General features: G+C 43.1%; 2 protein-coding genes across 2 annotated transcripts in view; both read left to right on the top strand.

The window, feature by feature from the left end:
- The window catches only part of s100z (S100 calcium binding protein Z), a 45,534-nt gene extending 44,227 nt beyond the window's left edge, over nucleotides 1-1,307 (top strand). The window contains exon 3 of the mRNA XM_042058556.1: nucleotides 874-1,307. Within this exon, the coding sequence (XP_041914490.1) occupies nucleotides 874-1,032 (159 nt within the window). The 3' untranslated portion in view covers nucleotides 1,033-1,307. The remainder of the gene's footprint in view (nucleotides 1-873) is intronic.
- A 7,374-nt stretch (nucleotides 1,308-8,681) lies between these two features.
- On the top strand, nucleotides 8,682-12,230 carry LOC121680444 (uncharacterized protein K02A2.6-like). The gene has a single exon (XM_042059832.1). The coding sequence runs from the start codon at nucleotides 8,682-8,684 to the stop codon at nucleotides 12,228-12,230; it is 3,549 nt and encodes a 1,182-aa protein (XP_041915766.1).
- The last annotated feature ends 1,008 nt before the right edge of the window (nucleotides 12,231-13,238 follow it).

A 13,238-nucleotide genomic window follows, 5' to 3' on the forward strand; every position in this document is an offset into this window, starting at 1 on the left:
AAAACCTATTCGTTGGGACAACAAAACAGCAGTGTAAGCAAATCCTTATTGTTAGGCCTAGGCCTATCGCAAATCGTAACATAAGCTCATTGGATTCTTTTTTCTTTTCTTTCCCTTGTTCGCATGTGGGGTAGTGAAGCGATAATGCATTTAAAGAAATGTTCACGTCATGTGAGCCAGAGCCGATATGGCCAGAGCTGCTTGCTCTGTAAAGGTATTTCTGTCCCACCCAAATTGCGTTAAAATTGTGTGGGTTTTTTTTAAATCCTGGAGGTGAAATCTCCCTCATCCCAGAATTTTTAAAAAGCTTGAAACACCTCTATGTGTAGGGTAGCCACCGTTCTTTTTCTTTTTTCTGGGTCACAGCAATCCAGGCATCCTGGCACCAGTACCGTTTTTAAAAGTATTAATTTAGCACCGGTATCAGATAAAACTGAAACAATACGCAACCCTATATGCACCAAGTGCAACTGAAATGAAACAACACATGTATTAATGTATGGAAGAATAGGAATAAAGAAAAATATAATTTAAAAAAAGGCATAACAAAGGCCATGTACAACTGAGTACAACTGAGTCTAACATGTACAACTGAGTCTAACAATTACCACTGACTTATAACTAAGCATAAAAACATTTAATGGAATAGTGAAAATAAGTTAAATAAATAGTGCAGTGTGAATCATATCATCACAGGCGGATGGGGGAATAGATGGTGGCCATCAATTTAGGCCATCAACGGCATGTAGAAGAGGGTGCATGCCACCATGGCCCAACTCTCAGGAGAAACTGAGCCTTTATCCAGTCGGTCTTATACACAAGCGTGCTATAAAAACATTTCTGACCTAAACCATATTCTCTGTTATGTTTCAGTCTCAGAAAGATCCAATGCTGGTGGAGAAGATAATGAATGACTTGGACTCCAACAAAGACAATGAAGTGGACTTCAATGAATTTGTTGTACTTGTAGCAGCACTCACAGTAGCATGTAATGACTTCTTTCAAGAGCAACAGAAAAAGAAGGGCAATTAATGTAACACAAGGTTAAATATTGTAATTACAAATTATTCACATAAACCATCTTATATCTGCCAAAATGTTAACATAAAACATAGAGAACATTTCAGACTTTGTTTAGAATTTGAACACTAAAAACATTTGTGTCATGTTTCCATGTTCTTACATTACCCATTCCTTCTTGCATTACACATTCTTTCATTCATCCACATTCTTCTTACATTTGCATTTATTGTTAAATCTGTAGTTCGATTAATTGCCTTCACAGGTTCTGGTTAAGTGGAAATGCTATTCAGTGCTATTAAAGTATAGTTAATTCCGAAAGATTTAATGTTGTTGATTTAGTGAAAACGTGTCTATCCTCGTGTCTTTAGAAGGTGTATAACACCACCAACGTAATAACTTCCCAGCAACGTAATAAACCACCTACATAATAAAAATCTGCACAAAATCTGCACGTTTTAAACATAATAATCCTGCCAACGTAATAATTGCCCAGATAGCTGGCGGTCCGCTGGCATTTTGCTCATTGGTTCTCTGGCGGTCCGCTGGCGGGTTGCAGACAAATTGCTCAATATTTTTCCACTATTGGTCTAAAGTCTTTTTCATTTGTTCAGTTATACCCCATATCATTTTATTAACTTTTCTTAATATTTGTGACAAGTTAAATTTAAAGAGATGGTGGTCCAACGGCGGACCACAAGTCCACTATCTGCCAATCTGATTTTGCTATCTGGGTGTTGCCTACTGCCAACGTAATAATTATTACGTATGCAGGAAGTTATTACGTTGGTGGGAAGGTTAAAAAAGTTATTACATATAGTTGAACACCTTTAGTGGGGGCCAAGCAGATTACTGTGTAGGATATCATTGTCTTTCTACCTTTAGTTATTGTTATAGAAGATCAGCCTACCGCCGATCTACTGACATGTTCGGCCCTGGAATGAGCTGGTTGACGCACTAAGCTATTGTTACTGTTAAGAAGAGTCCAAGCGTTGTCCTTGCTTCAAAGTGCAATCCATTTATTCCACAATGTAAAAACAGCATGGCAAACGCACCTCCACGGTAGAACGGTCAAAAACCTTTTGCCCTTCCGGGGTCAACACCTAACCACAACAGCAGGCTTACTACCTATATACAGTACGCTCATACCTGATGCACAGATACACAGATACACAGCGACACTGTGCAAGAAAGGGACATGAGACGTCAACCGTAGCAACATATTTGGCTTCTACAATTATTTTCATCACCTTTTTACTGGGGGCCAAGTGAAATTCACCCATTGTTTCTGCCTTCTCTTATTGGAGGCAAAGTAGTAAAGCTGCACTGTTTCTACTCTGCAGTGTTTCTGATTTATGTTTTGTTAATAAATTGAGGTGTCCCAATATACGGAATTAATGGACAAGGTGGAGGCAGAGCTCCATGATGCCCAGTGGAGTTTCCTCCACCAAGTCCATTAATTCCGTATATTGGGACACCTCGAAGGCCGTCATCTCGCTTATTCCCCAGTTGCCACTCTATACATAGGCAATAGTCATTCCTTTATAGTACACAAAGAAGACAATCAGTTCAGTTTAAAAATAAACTTATTCAGTTTGTTGTAGGCCTACTTCTTTCTTTGACAGTGACAGTGATAGTGACGGGTAGCTTGTTTAGGGTTGATTCCATTGTTGCGAAGCCTGCTTTCAGGTTAAACCTTTGTTTACTGTGGTTGTTAGTTACCATTGAAAACAGCATTGATATGAAATTGTGATCAACTTTTTTTACCAGATCGACTTCATAGCCACCCTACCAGCCAATCGGAGAAGATTGTTTCTTCTCTCTGGGTGATAAATCATATTATATCACTATAATGATATTTTCTATCGATATAATCACTTTCGTTATACTAGAGTGTTAAACTTCTTGGTAACACTTTACAATAAGGGTACACAAATAAGCATTAGTTAAGTATTAGGCCTAGTTAAGCATTAACAAACACTTCATTCATCATTATTAAGTATGTTTTCAACATTACTTAAGGATTAACAAATATGTTTTTCCTCATTAAAGGCAAACATTGTTTTTACATGCACTGGTCATTTTCGAGATTTTGGGCTAATTTGCTACCTTAGCATGTATTCTTTCTCACTACTACAACAATTTTCCAGTCCAATTTACACATTTAGGTGTTTATTTCATTACATTTTGTCTACTCGTGCCTGTATATTTCTCCTAAATTCACCAAAACTTAGCCTTCTAACGTTTCAGGCTCTACCACGACCGTGATACGAAACATATCTCATATTCCGTTGGAAAGCTCTGTTTTTCCTGTATGACGTTGTGCAATCCAAATATGGACACTTCCTTTGTATCCGCAACCAATCGCGAAAGTTCAAAGGCGAGTCTATGCTGAGAACGGAATCTCATTTGCTGTGTTCCAAGGTTGTTTTCTCAAATTGAGTTTTTCTCATTTTTCAGTAGAAACATCTCAGCCTATGTAGCACCTATGTACACCAAACTTTCCAGTTATAATACAGCAGTATTTTGAAGATATTTACAGAGGGATTTGTTAATAAATCATTCCTGGCCTGATTTATGTGACATTTTAATCAATCAAATATGGCAAAAATCGATTTTTTTAAGGGACAGTATATTTTGATTTCCTAGGTAATGATATCCTGAAATCCCTCTGTAATTTTATTTTCCTCTTGTGTGTAAACAAAATGAAAAAATAATTTTGTACCTGGCTTTATCATATGTTCAGATCTATCTCTCAAAAATGTATGCAAATCCGTGCATATTTAATGAGATAATGCATAATTTGCATAATTAAACATTAAAATTTTGTTCATACTAAGTGTAAGTAATCAACTGAGGAAGTTTCATGATGAAATTTTACCCTATTCACCTGTAGTGTCTCGCCTTAATAGAGTCTTATTTAAGTAGGTGTTATCAGTGTGTTTCTTTTGTTATAAATGATAAATTCAGTGGCGTGCACAGACACAGACTTTTTAGCGCACGTGGAACACTTAATTATAAAAAAAAATTACACGCACATGTTGAATGAAATTTGACTTGTGCTGCAATTAGTAAATCAAAATACAATTAAGACAATAAAAAGACCAAAATGTATTAATTTATGTTGCCTAACAAAACCTATACAACAGAAAATGTTCGTCTTAACACATAGATTTGCAATTGCAAACTTTACCGAAATTATTTGTAGCCTATGTGGTCGTCCTCACGTTATCTGTCATTGACTTGGGCTACAGCGTAAAACTTGATCAGGTGACCAGTCGGCTAAAAATGCTTAGTTGTTTGATGCTGTATGACACATTTTACTGCACAACAAAATGATTACACGTTGGGCTTAGAGGGCAAACTGTACGATTTTACTTGATCTGTAAGACAATAAAGAGACCAAACAGTACGAGAAGGAGTTATAGTGGGCTGACTGTTGTCATTACATGAATGCAGATGGGCATTTTTCACAGGTAATGGGGAACTTCCCGTTTCTTCTGTCACAAATGAATGTGTTAATACATGTTGCCTAACAAAACATATAGGCACGCGACGGCTCAGGAGTCCTATCCTCCCGCCTCGTCGTGGCTCTCGTCGTGTCGAGTCCATTTAGTCAGCCTACAACAGAAAACGTTCTTCTTAACACATAAATTTGCAAATTCTACCGAAATTATTTGTATGTGGTCGTCACGTTATCTGTCATTGATTTGGGCTACAGCGTAAAACTTTATCTAGCTTCATCTAACTAGTTTATCAGGTGACCAGTCGGCAAAAATGCTTGTTTGGTGCTGAGTGAGACATTTTACTGCACAACAAAATTATTACATGTTGGGTTTAGAGGGCAAACTGTAAGATTTTGCTTGATCTGTATGTTACCTGGCTGATGGGGCACGGTAGAAGCAGCCTGTCAGCGACCATGCCTGCTATCTGAAAACGCTTACTGAACTGCTATGGTGCTGCGCATCTGGCGTGCCCTGCGCGCGATCGCGCAAGTTCACGTGACAAGGCTGGTCGGATGTGCGCAAGGAGTTGTCTCATTTCAGGGCATTGTTTCAGTCGTTTTTAATGGCTCAGGTTTTCAAAAGATAATTTCAAAACCGACCTCAGTAAAATCTTAATAATATTAATAATAATAAAAAAAAAAGTTTCAAAAGAGCATTTTCGTTGATAAAGGGCAAACTTCCTAGTGCTTTAGCACCACCTAGTGTCTATGTATGCACGCCTATGAGCGCACGCCACTAACGAAAAACGGAAACCACCAGAACAAACCACTCAGGGCTGTAGGCTACTCTGGAACCATCACTAGGTCACTAATTTGTGCGTTATTTACGTTTGATTACATTTCAGATGGTGGTGCGTGTTGGTTTCTTGTAGGCCTATTATAGTGCTTTTTTCTTTCTTTATTTTTCTATGTCCGTATATTGGACAACAGAAAACAACTGCAGACAACAACTGCAGTGAGTTGGGAGAGAGAAAGCAAGAACACATAGGCTACTACTGGCCAAATCCTCTCCAATTGTTAGAATTGGACTCGTTTGGGAACAGCTGAGGGAGGAGGCTACTTGAAACTGTGAGTTTCGGTCGGTGTGAGCGAGCGGACTTTCAGTTGACAGTAATTAACACCCTTTTGAACAATCTAAGCTGTGCGAACGTCAGAGGGCGGTCTACGCTGATTCATCATTAGTGAGACAGGAGGACAGCTGCATGCAATTCCTAGCAGAATGAAAATAGTGGCTGCTGCTGAAGCGGCAGCATAAGCGGCAGCCCTCGTTTCAGCCAGCCTCGTGTAAGACGGACACGGTCAAGACAAGCAAGTTTACCTGTGCAAGTTCACCGAGCACAGGCACCGACAAAGGCAAAATGTGCCGTTCCACCATATCTGTTATCACCGGCCATTGCAGAAAACGGCATCATGCCAAAAGGGGCAGAAATGTCAAAAGGGGCAGAAATCCCCTTCACCTCCAGGAACTTAAACGGTCCTCACCAACAGAAACCTCCTTCTCCATGGGCTTGTGGAACTGTCAATCCGCAGTCAACAAAACGGACTTCATAGCTGGCTATGCCAACCACCTTTCATTGGAACTCCTTGCCACTGAGACTTGGATCAAACCAGAGAACACTGCCACCCCGGCTGCACTCTCCACTAACCTTACACTATCCCACACCCCTCGCCTATCTGGACGAGGAGGCGGGACGGGCCTGCTGATCTCCAACAAATGGAAATTCACCCCGCTACTGCCTTCAAACAAATATGTCTCATTCGAATTCCATGCCATCACAGTGATCGCCCCAGCAAAACTCTACGTGCTGGTCATCTACCGCCCTCCAGGCCAACTAGGCGACTTTATTGACGAACTTGACACTCTGCTATCCTCCATCCCTGAGCATGACTGTCCGCTTCTTGTTCTCGGTGATATGAACATCCACTTAGATGCCCCAGGCTCAGCGGACTTTTTGGCCCTGGTCCACTCCTTTGACCTCGAACTGGTTCAAAGCCCACCGACTCACAAAGCTGGCAAAGAGCTTGACTTGATCTTCACTCGGAACTGCAGCACAGACACTCTCATGGTGACGCCTCTCCATCTTTCTGACCACTTCTTCATCCAGTTCAACATCAGCCTGTCAGAACAGCCTCCGGCTCCTCAGCCGATGGTCACGTTCCGCCGCAACATCCGGAGCCTATCTCCAACGCACTTTTCCTCTGTGGTTGCCTCCGGTCTACCTCCACTCAACACCTTCTCCTCTCTGGAGGTTAATGAAGCCACTGACTCGCTCTGCTCCACACTGACCTCGTGTCTAGACGAGCTGTGCCCTCTTACCACAAGGCCAGCTCGATCCAAACATTCTCATCCATGGCTAAATGATACCCTCCGATCGCAGCGCACCAAACTCAGAGCTGCGGAGAGGAAATGGCACAAATCCAAACTAGCTGACGACCTCAAAAACTACCAGACACTCCTGACCTCCTTCTCAGCCAGCATCACTGCTGCTAAGACTGCTTTCTACCATGACAAAATCAACAGCGCTACAGACACTCGACAACTTTTCTCAACCTTCAAATCGCTACTCAACCCTCAGCTGCCTCCTCCTCCATCCAGCCTTACTGCAGATACCATCGCCTCATTTTTTACAAACAAAGTGGCGGCAATCAGCAGTCAATTCTCTACATGCCCACTCAACGCATCTGACTCAGATACCGCACTCCTACAACCTCTAGGGACTGCTGGAACATCTTTTTCAGCATTCACGCCTCTCTCCGAGAGTGAAGTGTCCAGACTCCTGACATGCAGCCGTCCTACCACATGCTCGCTGGACCCTATACCTACGAGCCTACTTCAGTCCATCAGCCCGACCATCGCTCCAGCTATCACACATGTGATAAATGCCTCGCTAACCTCCGGCACATTTCCAACAGCGTTCAAAATGGCCCGGGTAACACCGTTACTTAAGAAAGCTTCTCTCAACCCTGCTCAAGTCGAGAACTACCGCCCTGTCTCACTACTGCCTTTCCTATCCAAAGGCATTGAACGAGCAGTCTCCAAACAGGTCTCTGACTTCCTTTCACAGAACAACCTTCTGGATCCAAATCAGTCTGGGTTCAAAAGCGGCCACTCTACCGAAACGGCTCTGCTGTCTGTAACAGAAGCCTTAAAAGAAGCCAGGGCGACCGCTCGGTCATCAGTACTCATTCTGCTTGACTTATCGGCTGCCTTTGACACGGTTAATCACCGTATCCTTCTCTCTATACTCGCTGACATGGGAATCTCCGGTTCTGCTCTCTCCTGGTTTGAATCCTACCTCACAGGACGGTCGTTTAACGTATCATGGCTTGGTCAGCTATCCGCACATCACCATCTCACCACAGGGGTCCCCCAGGGCTCAGTGCTGGGCCCCCTCCTCTTTGCTATCTACACCACCTCCTTGGGACAGATTATCTGTTCGCACGGCTTCTCATACCACTGCTATGCAGACGACACACAGCTCTATCTGTCCTTTCCACCTGACGACTGTCATGTACTGAATAGAGAGCTATCTCTTTAAGATGAACTTTATGTTATAAAGTGTAATTGGGGAACCTGTTTAATGTTACACTTGCTTTTGGAATTGGGAGTAAAACGACAAGCAGTGGAAACCGGTGTCCGAGATTTAATTCTGTGGACGTGCAACTATTAACAGTTTAATAGTACAACATAAAATATAACATTGGCGACGAGAAGTGGGCGAGCACAAGTACGGGAGAAAACGTGAATTTTAATATGGATAAAGTGAGTATCCCGATGTTTGAGTGCTTCAAAGACCCGGCTACATTAGGTCGACGGTGGACTCGATGGCTAAATTCATTTGAACTTTTTGCCGACGGCAAAGGACTTTTAGTCAATAGAGATACACCTGCTGCAACTTTACAACGCAGGAGAGCATTACTTCTACACCATGCAGGGCCTGATGTACAGGACATTTTTACTACCTTGCCTAACACGGGTGGTGTGGCTGATTACGGAGCTGCAACGCAAGCCCTGAATGATTACTTTGTACCTCGTGTAAATACTGCTTTTGCGCGGCAGTCATTCCATGCACTTTCGCAAAAACAAGGAGAGACAGTGCAACAGTTTACAACAAGGCTCAGGCAAGAGGCCAGGGATTGTGCATTTGGTGCCGATATGAACAATCAGATTCGTGACGCAGTCGTGGCACGATGTTCCTCCAGCTACGTTCGCCGAAAACTTTTGGAAGAGGGACACGACCTCACTCTGGCACGTGCGTTGGACGTCGCATCACTCTGCGAGAGGATTGAGGAGCAGTTGTCTCTAACAACGGGAGGAGAAGCTGCAAGTGCAAATACAGAACGTGTGAACAGGGTAGGACCAAAGCACAATCAAGCTAAATTTAAGAGACTTCAAAATACACAGAAAAGTAAGTCAGAACTGCACCAATGCTATAGATGTGGAAATACAGATCACTTCGGCAAAGATCCAAAATGCCCAGCTAGAGGTCAGAAGTGCCACAAATGTAATGGAAATGACCACTTTTCCAAAGTATGCAGGACCAAAAAGAATAGGAAACAAACTGTAAATAATGTGGAAGAACAGACAGATTATGCATTTTTGGTGACAGACAACTCCATGCAAAATAGGCTGAACGTGTGCCTGGGAGGAGTAAACTTGAAGATGCTCATAGACTCTGGTGCTACCTGCAATATAGTTGATGAGAACACATGGGGGAAACTGAAAAATGAACACATAAAATGCCATTCCTATCTCTCAGCAGACAGGAAGCTATATGCTTATTCGTCCAACCAGCCACTGACAGTAAATGGAGCTTTCAAGTGTGAAACTAAGATTGGAAATTCCAGTGAATATGCTGAGTTTATTGTCATCAAAGGACATGGTGAACCATTATTAGGAAAGGACACAGCAGCAAAGCTTGGAGTACTGAGAATTGGAACGGATATAGCAGTAATAGCAGATCTAAAACAGTCTGTACTGGCACAGTATCCTGATGTGTTTCGGGGTGTGGGAAAGCTAAAAGACAAACAAGTCAGTCTATACATCAATCCTGATGTCCAGCCAGTGGCACAGCCTTTAAGGCGAATACCGTTCAACTTGAGAGGACCTGTAGAGAGAAAAATAAAAGAACTGTTAGACACGGACATAATAGAAGAAGTGAATGGTCCTACTCCATGGGTCAACCCAGTAGTAGTTGTACCAAAAGCCAACTCTGAAATCAGATTATGCCTGGATATGCGTCAAGCAAACCGTGCCATCGTCAGAGAACGATACCCTATACCTACGGTGGATGAAATCCTGCAAGGCATGAATGGGTCCATGGTGTTCAGCAAACTGGATCTCAAGTGGGGTTATCACCAACTGGAGTTGACACCTGCATCACGCCAGATCACAACATTTGCTGTCCACAATGGAGTCTACAGATACAAACGACTGATCTTCGGAGTGTCTTCAGCCAGTGAGCAGTACCAGCATGAAATTGCATCTGCATTAGCTGGAATAGAGGGAGTCGAAAACATCTCAGACGACATTGTAGTTCATGCAGCAGACCAGAAAACCCATGACCAGCGTCTATATGCTGTCCTGAAGCGCCTGCGGGAGTGTGGACTTACATTAAATCCTGCAAAATGTGAGTTTAATATGGATCGCTTAGTTTTCATGGGAATCCTGCTGACAAACAAAGGAATTGGACCTACTGAAGAGAGAGTTAGGGCAATAGTGGAAGCCAGAGAGCCAGAAAATGCCTCAGAGGTGAGAAGCTTTCTAGGTCTTGCCTGTTACAGCAGCCGGTTCATTCCAGAATTTGCGACTCTGGCGGAGCCATTGAGACGTCTAATCAGAAAAGACACTCAATTTGTGTTTGGTCCAGAGCAAAGAAAAGCATTTAATGCACTCAAAGATGGACTGGCGAAAGCTGGAACCTTGGCGTACTATAATAAGGATGCACCAACACGAGTGATCGCGGACGCCAGCCCAGTGGGACTCGGCGCTGTGCTTGTGCAACGCCAGCAGGGCGAGATGGTTCCTATTTGCTATGTGAGCAGAAGCTTGAGTGACTGCGAGAGAAGATACTCTCAAACAGAGAAGGAAGCCTTAGGTTTGGTGTGGGCCTGTGAAAGACTTCATCCCTATGTATATGGCAGACAGTTTGAGCTTGTCACTGATCACAAACCATTGGAGGCAATATACAGCCCGCGATCGAAACCCTGTGCCCGTGTGGAAAGATGGGTCTTACGTTTACAGCCATACGACTTCAAAGTTGTCCATGTGCCAGGAAAAGCGAACATCGCTGACCCATTGTCACGCATGTTGGGGAAGACCACCATAAAAGAGCAACATTCACATGGATCTGAAGAATATGTGCGGTTCATTGCTGTGAATGCCACCCCTATAGCTCTGACAACAAGAGAGGTGGAGGAAGCCTCAAGGAATGATATGGAGCTGATAGAGGTGAGAAAAGCAATAGAGACTGGATGTTTTGAAAAATGCATGGCATACGCACCAACAGTCAATGAACTCTGTGTTGTTGGCTACATTGTGCTACGCGGTACCCGTATTGTGTTACCAAAAGCCTTACGGGCGAGAGCACTCATGCTCGCGCATGAGGGACATTTGGGGATTGTTGGAACCAAACAACATCTGAGAAGCAAAGTGTGGTGGCCAGGTATAGACAAAGCTGCAGAAAGACATTGTAGAGCATGCCATGGGTGTCAGATAACATCAAGACCTGATGCACCCGAACCTCTAAGGCCAACGCCACTGCCAGATGGGCCGTGGAAAGATTTAGCCGTGGACTTACTTGGACCACTACCATCAAAACACTCAATCCTAGTTGTGGTAGATTACTATAGCAGATACTATGAGTATGATATACTCACTTCCACAACGACTGAAAAAGTGATTGACAGTCTTGAGTCGATATTCAGTCGACATGGACTACCTGTAACACTGAAATCCGATAATGGACCACAATTCAAGTCTGATGAATTCAGAAATTATTGTGCTGAGAATGGAATTACACATGTGAGAACAACGCCAAAGTGGGCTCAAGCGAATGGTGAAGTGGAGCGCCAGAATGCTTCAATCATGAAACGCATCCGAATTGCACAGTCAGATGGACTTGACTGGCAGAAAGAGCTTAGGCGATATGCCACTGTTTACAGAGGAATCACACACAACACAACAGGGAAAAGTCCAGCGGAACTCTTGTTCAATAGGAAGATGCGAGGCAAGCTGCCGGAAATCACATCTGCTCAAATGGATCTGGAAGTAAACGATAAAGATGCAGAACAAAAAGGGAAATATAAACTGTACGCTGACGAGCAGAGAAAAGCAGAATACTCTGATGTGGATGTTGGAGATCAAGTGCTGATGAGACAAGAGAAAGTGGATAAGTTCACTACAACATTCAACAAAACACCACATACAGTAGTAAGCAAGTACGGGAACAAAGTAACCGTGGAATCACCTGCCGGAACTCAGTACAGCCGAAACACAACCAGTGTGAAGAAATACATTACAGACCTACAAGGAACAGAAGAGGTGGGAAACGGGGAGACTGGGTCAAACCCAGAGCAACAACCAGCTATGGACACTTCCAGTAATCCTGTTGTGCCAGCTGAACAGAGCAGCCCTCCTGCACCTCTTAGGCCTCAGCGCCACAGAAAACCACCTGAGAGACTAAAAGACTTTGTCATGACTTAAGTCACATGTTTTGATTGGAAAAAAAAGAAAGAATTGACTGTTCTTTGTCAATGTAAATGTTTGCTGTACTAAAGCAGATGAGTTACATATGAGTTCTGATAACCAGTGTTTGAATCTTACAGATGATTTATGAGTAACCAGTTTAAATGCTGTGGGTAACTTTAAAATGAGAAACAAACAGTAAGTTTTGAGAAGACATTTTAGTTGTGTTTGTATTCATGACAGAGAACATTGCCCTGAAAGAAGACATGTTTATTTCGTAAGAATTTATGTCCAAGTAAAGGGGGGATGTCATGTACTGAATAGAGAGCTATCTCTTTAAGAGGAACTTTATGTTATAAAGTGTAATTGGGGAACCTGTTTAATGTTACACTTGCTTTTGGAATTGGGAGTAAAACGACAAGCAGTGGAAACCGGTGTCCGAGATTTAATTCTGTGGACGTGCAACTATTAACAGTTTAATAGTACAACATAAAATATAACAGTGGCAACTTCGTGTTACCTTGACATGGACTAGGCCTACAGCTGTCTGTAACAGTTCATATTGGTAATGTGATGATAACCGTAGGCAGCTAGGTGGTCATGGTTTATAGCGGACTTCTACTCTTTGTAGCAGGGGCACTGTGGTGTCAACCGCCAGCTATGGAGACTCATAATGGGGAAATTCAACTACAATCCGAATCCGCCTTCAAGTCGCCAAACCCGCGTGACTGTCGCATTCGTTTTGGTGCCGCACAGAGGATCAGCTCCGCCTCCAGGCGGCCCCGTAAATTCTACTGTCAAACAGCGGATCCTGAGTGGACCCATGTCGGATCCGCGGGCGCGGACGCGCCTTTACTGTAACGGTTGAACATGACTGTACACCAAGAGCCAAGAAGAGTCATACTAGTTGCGCTGAACCCTCTCGAGTAAGTGATATTTATTAATATATTGCGACATTCACAATAGCTAAACATTGGCCTTTGTGGTTTTATAATCATCATGTTTATTGATTGTAATGATGTTGTT

Source organism: Alosa sapidissima, chromosome 13 (genome assembly GCF_018492685.1).
Source record: "Alosa sapidissima isolate fAloSap1 chromosome 13, fAloSap1.pri, whole genome shotgun sequence".
NCBI classification, from domain to species: Eukaryota; Metazoa; Chordata; class Actinopteri; order Clupeiformes; family Clupeidae; genus Alosa; species Alosa sapidissima.

Bases quoted from the DNA above. Each gene is read 5' to 3' on its own strand.
- LOC121680444 (XM_042059832.1), top strand. From the start codon at position 8,682: ATGAACAATCAGATTCGTGACGCAGTCGTGGCACGATGTTCCTCCAGC.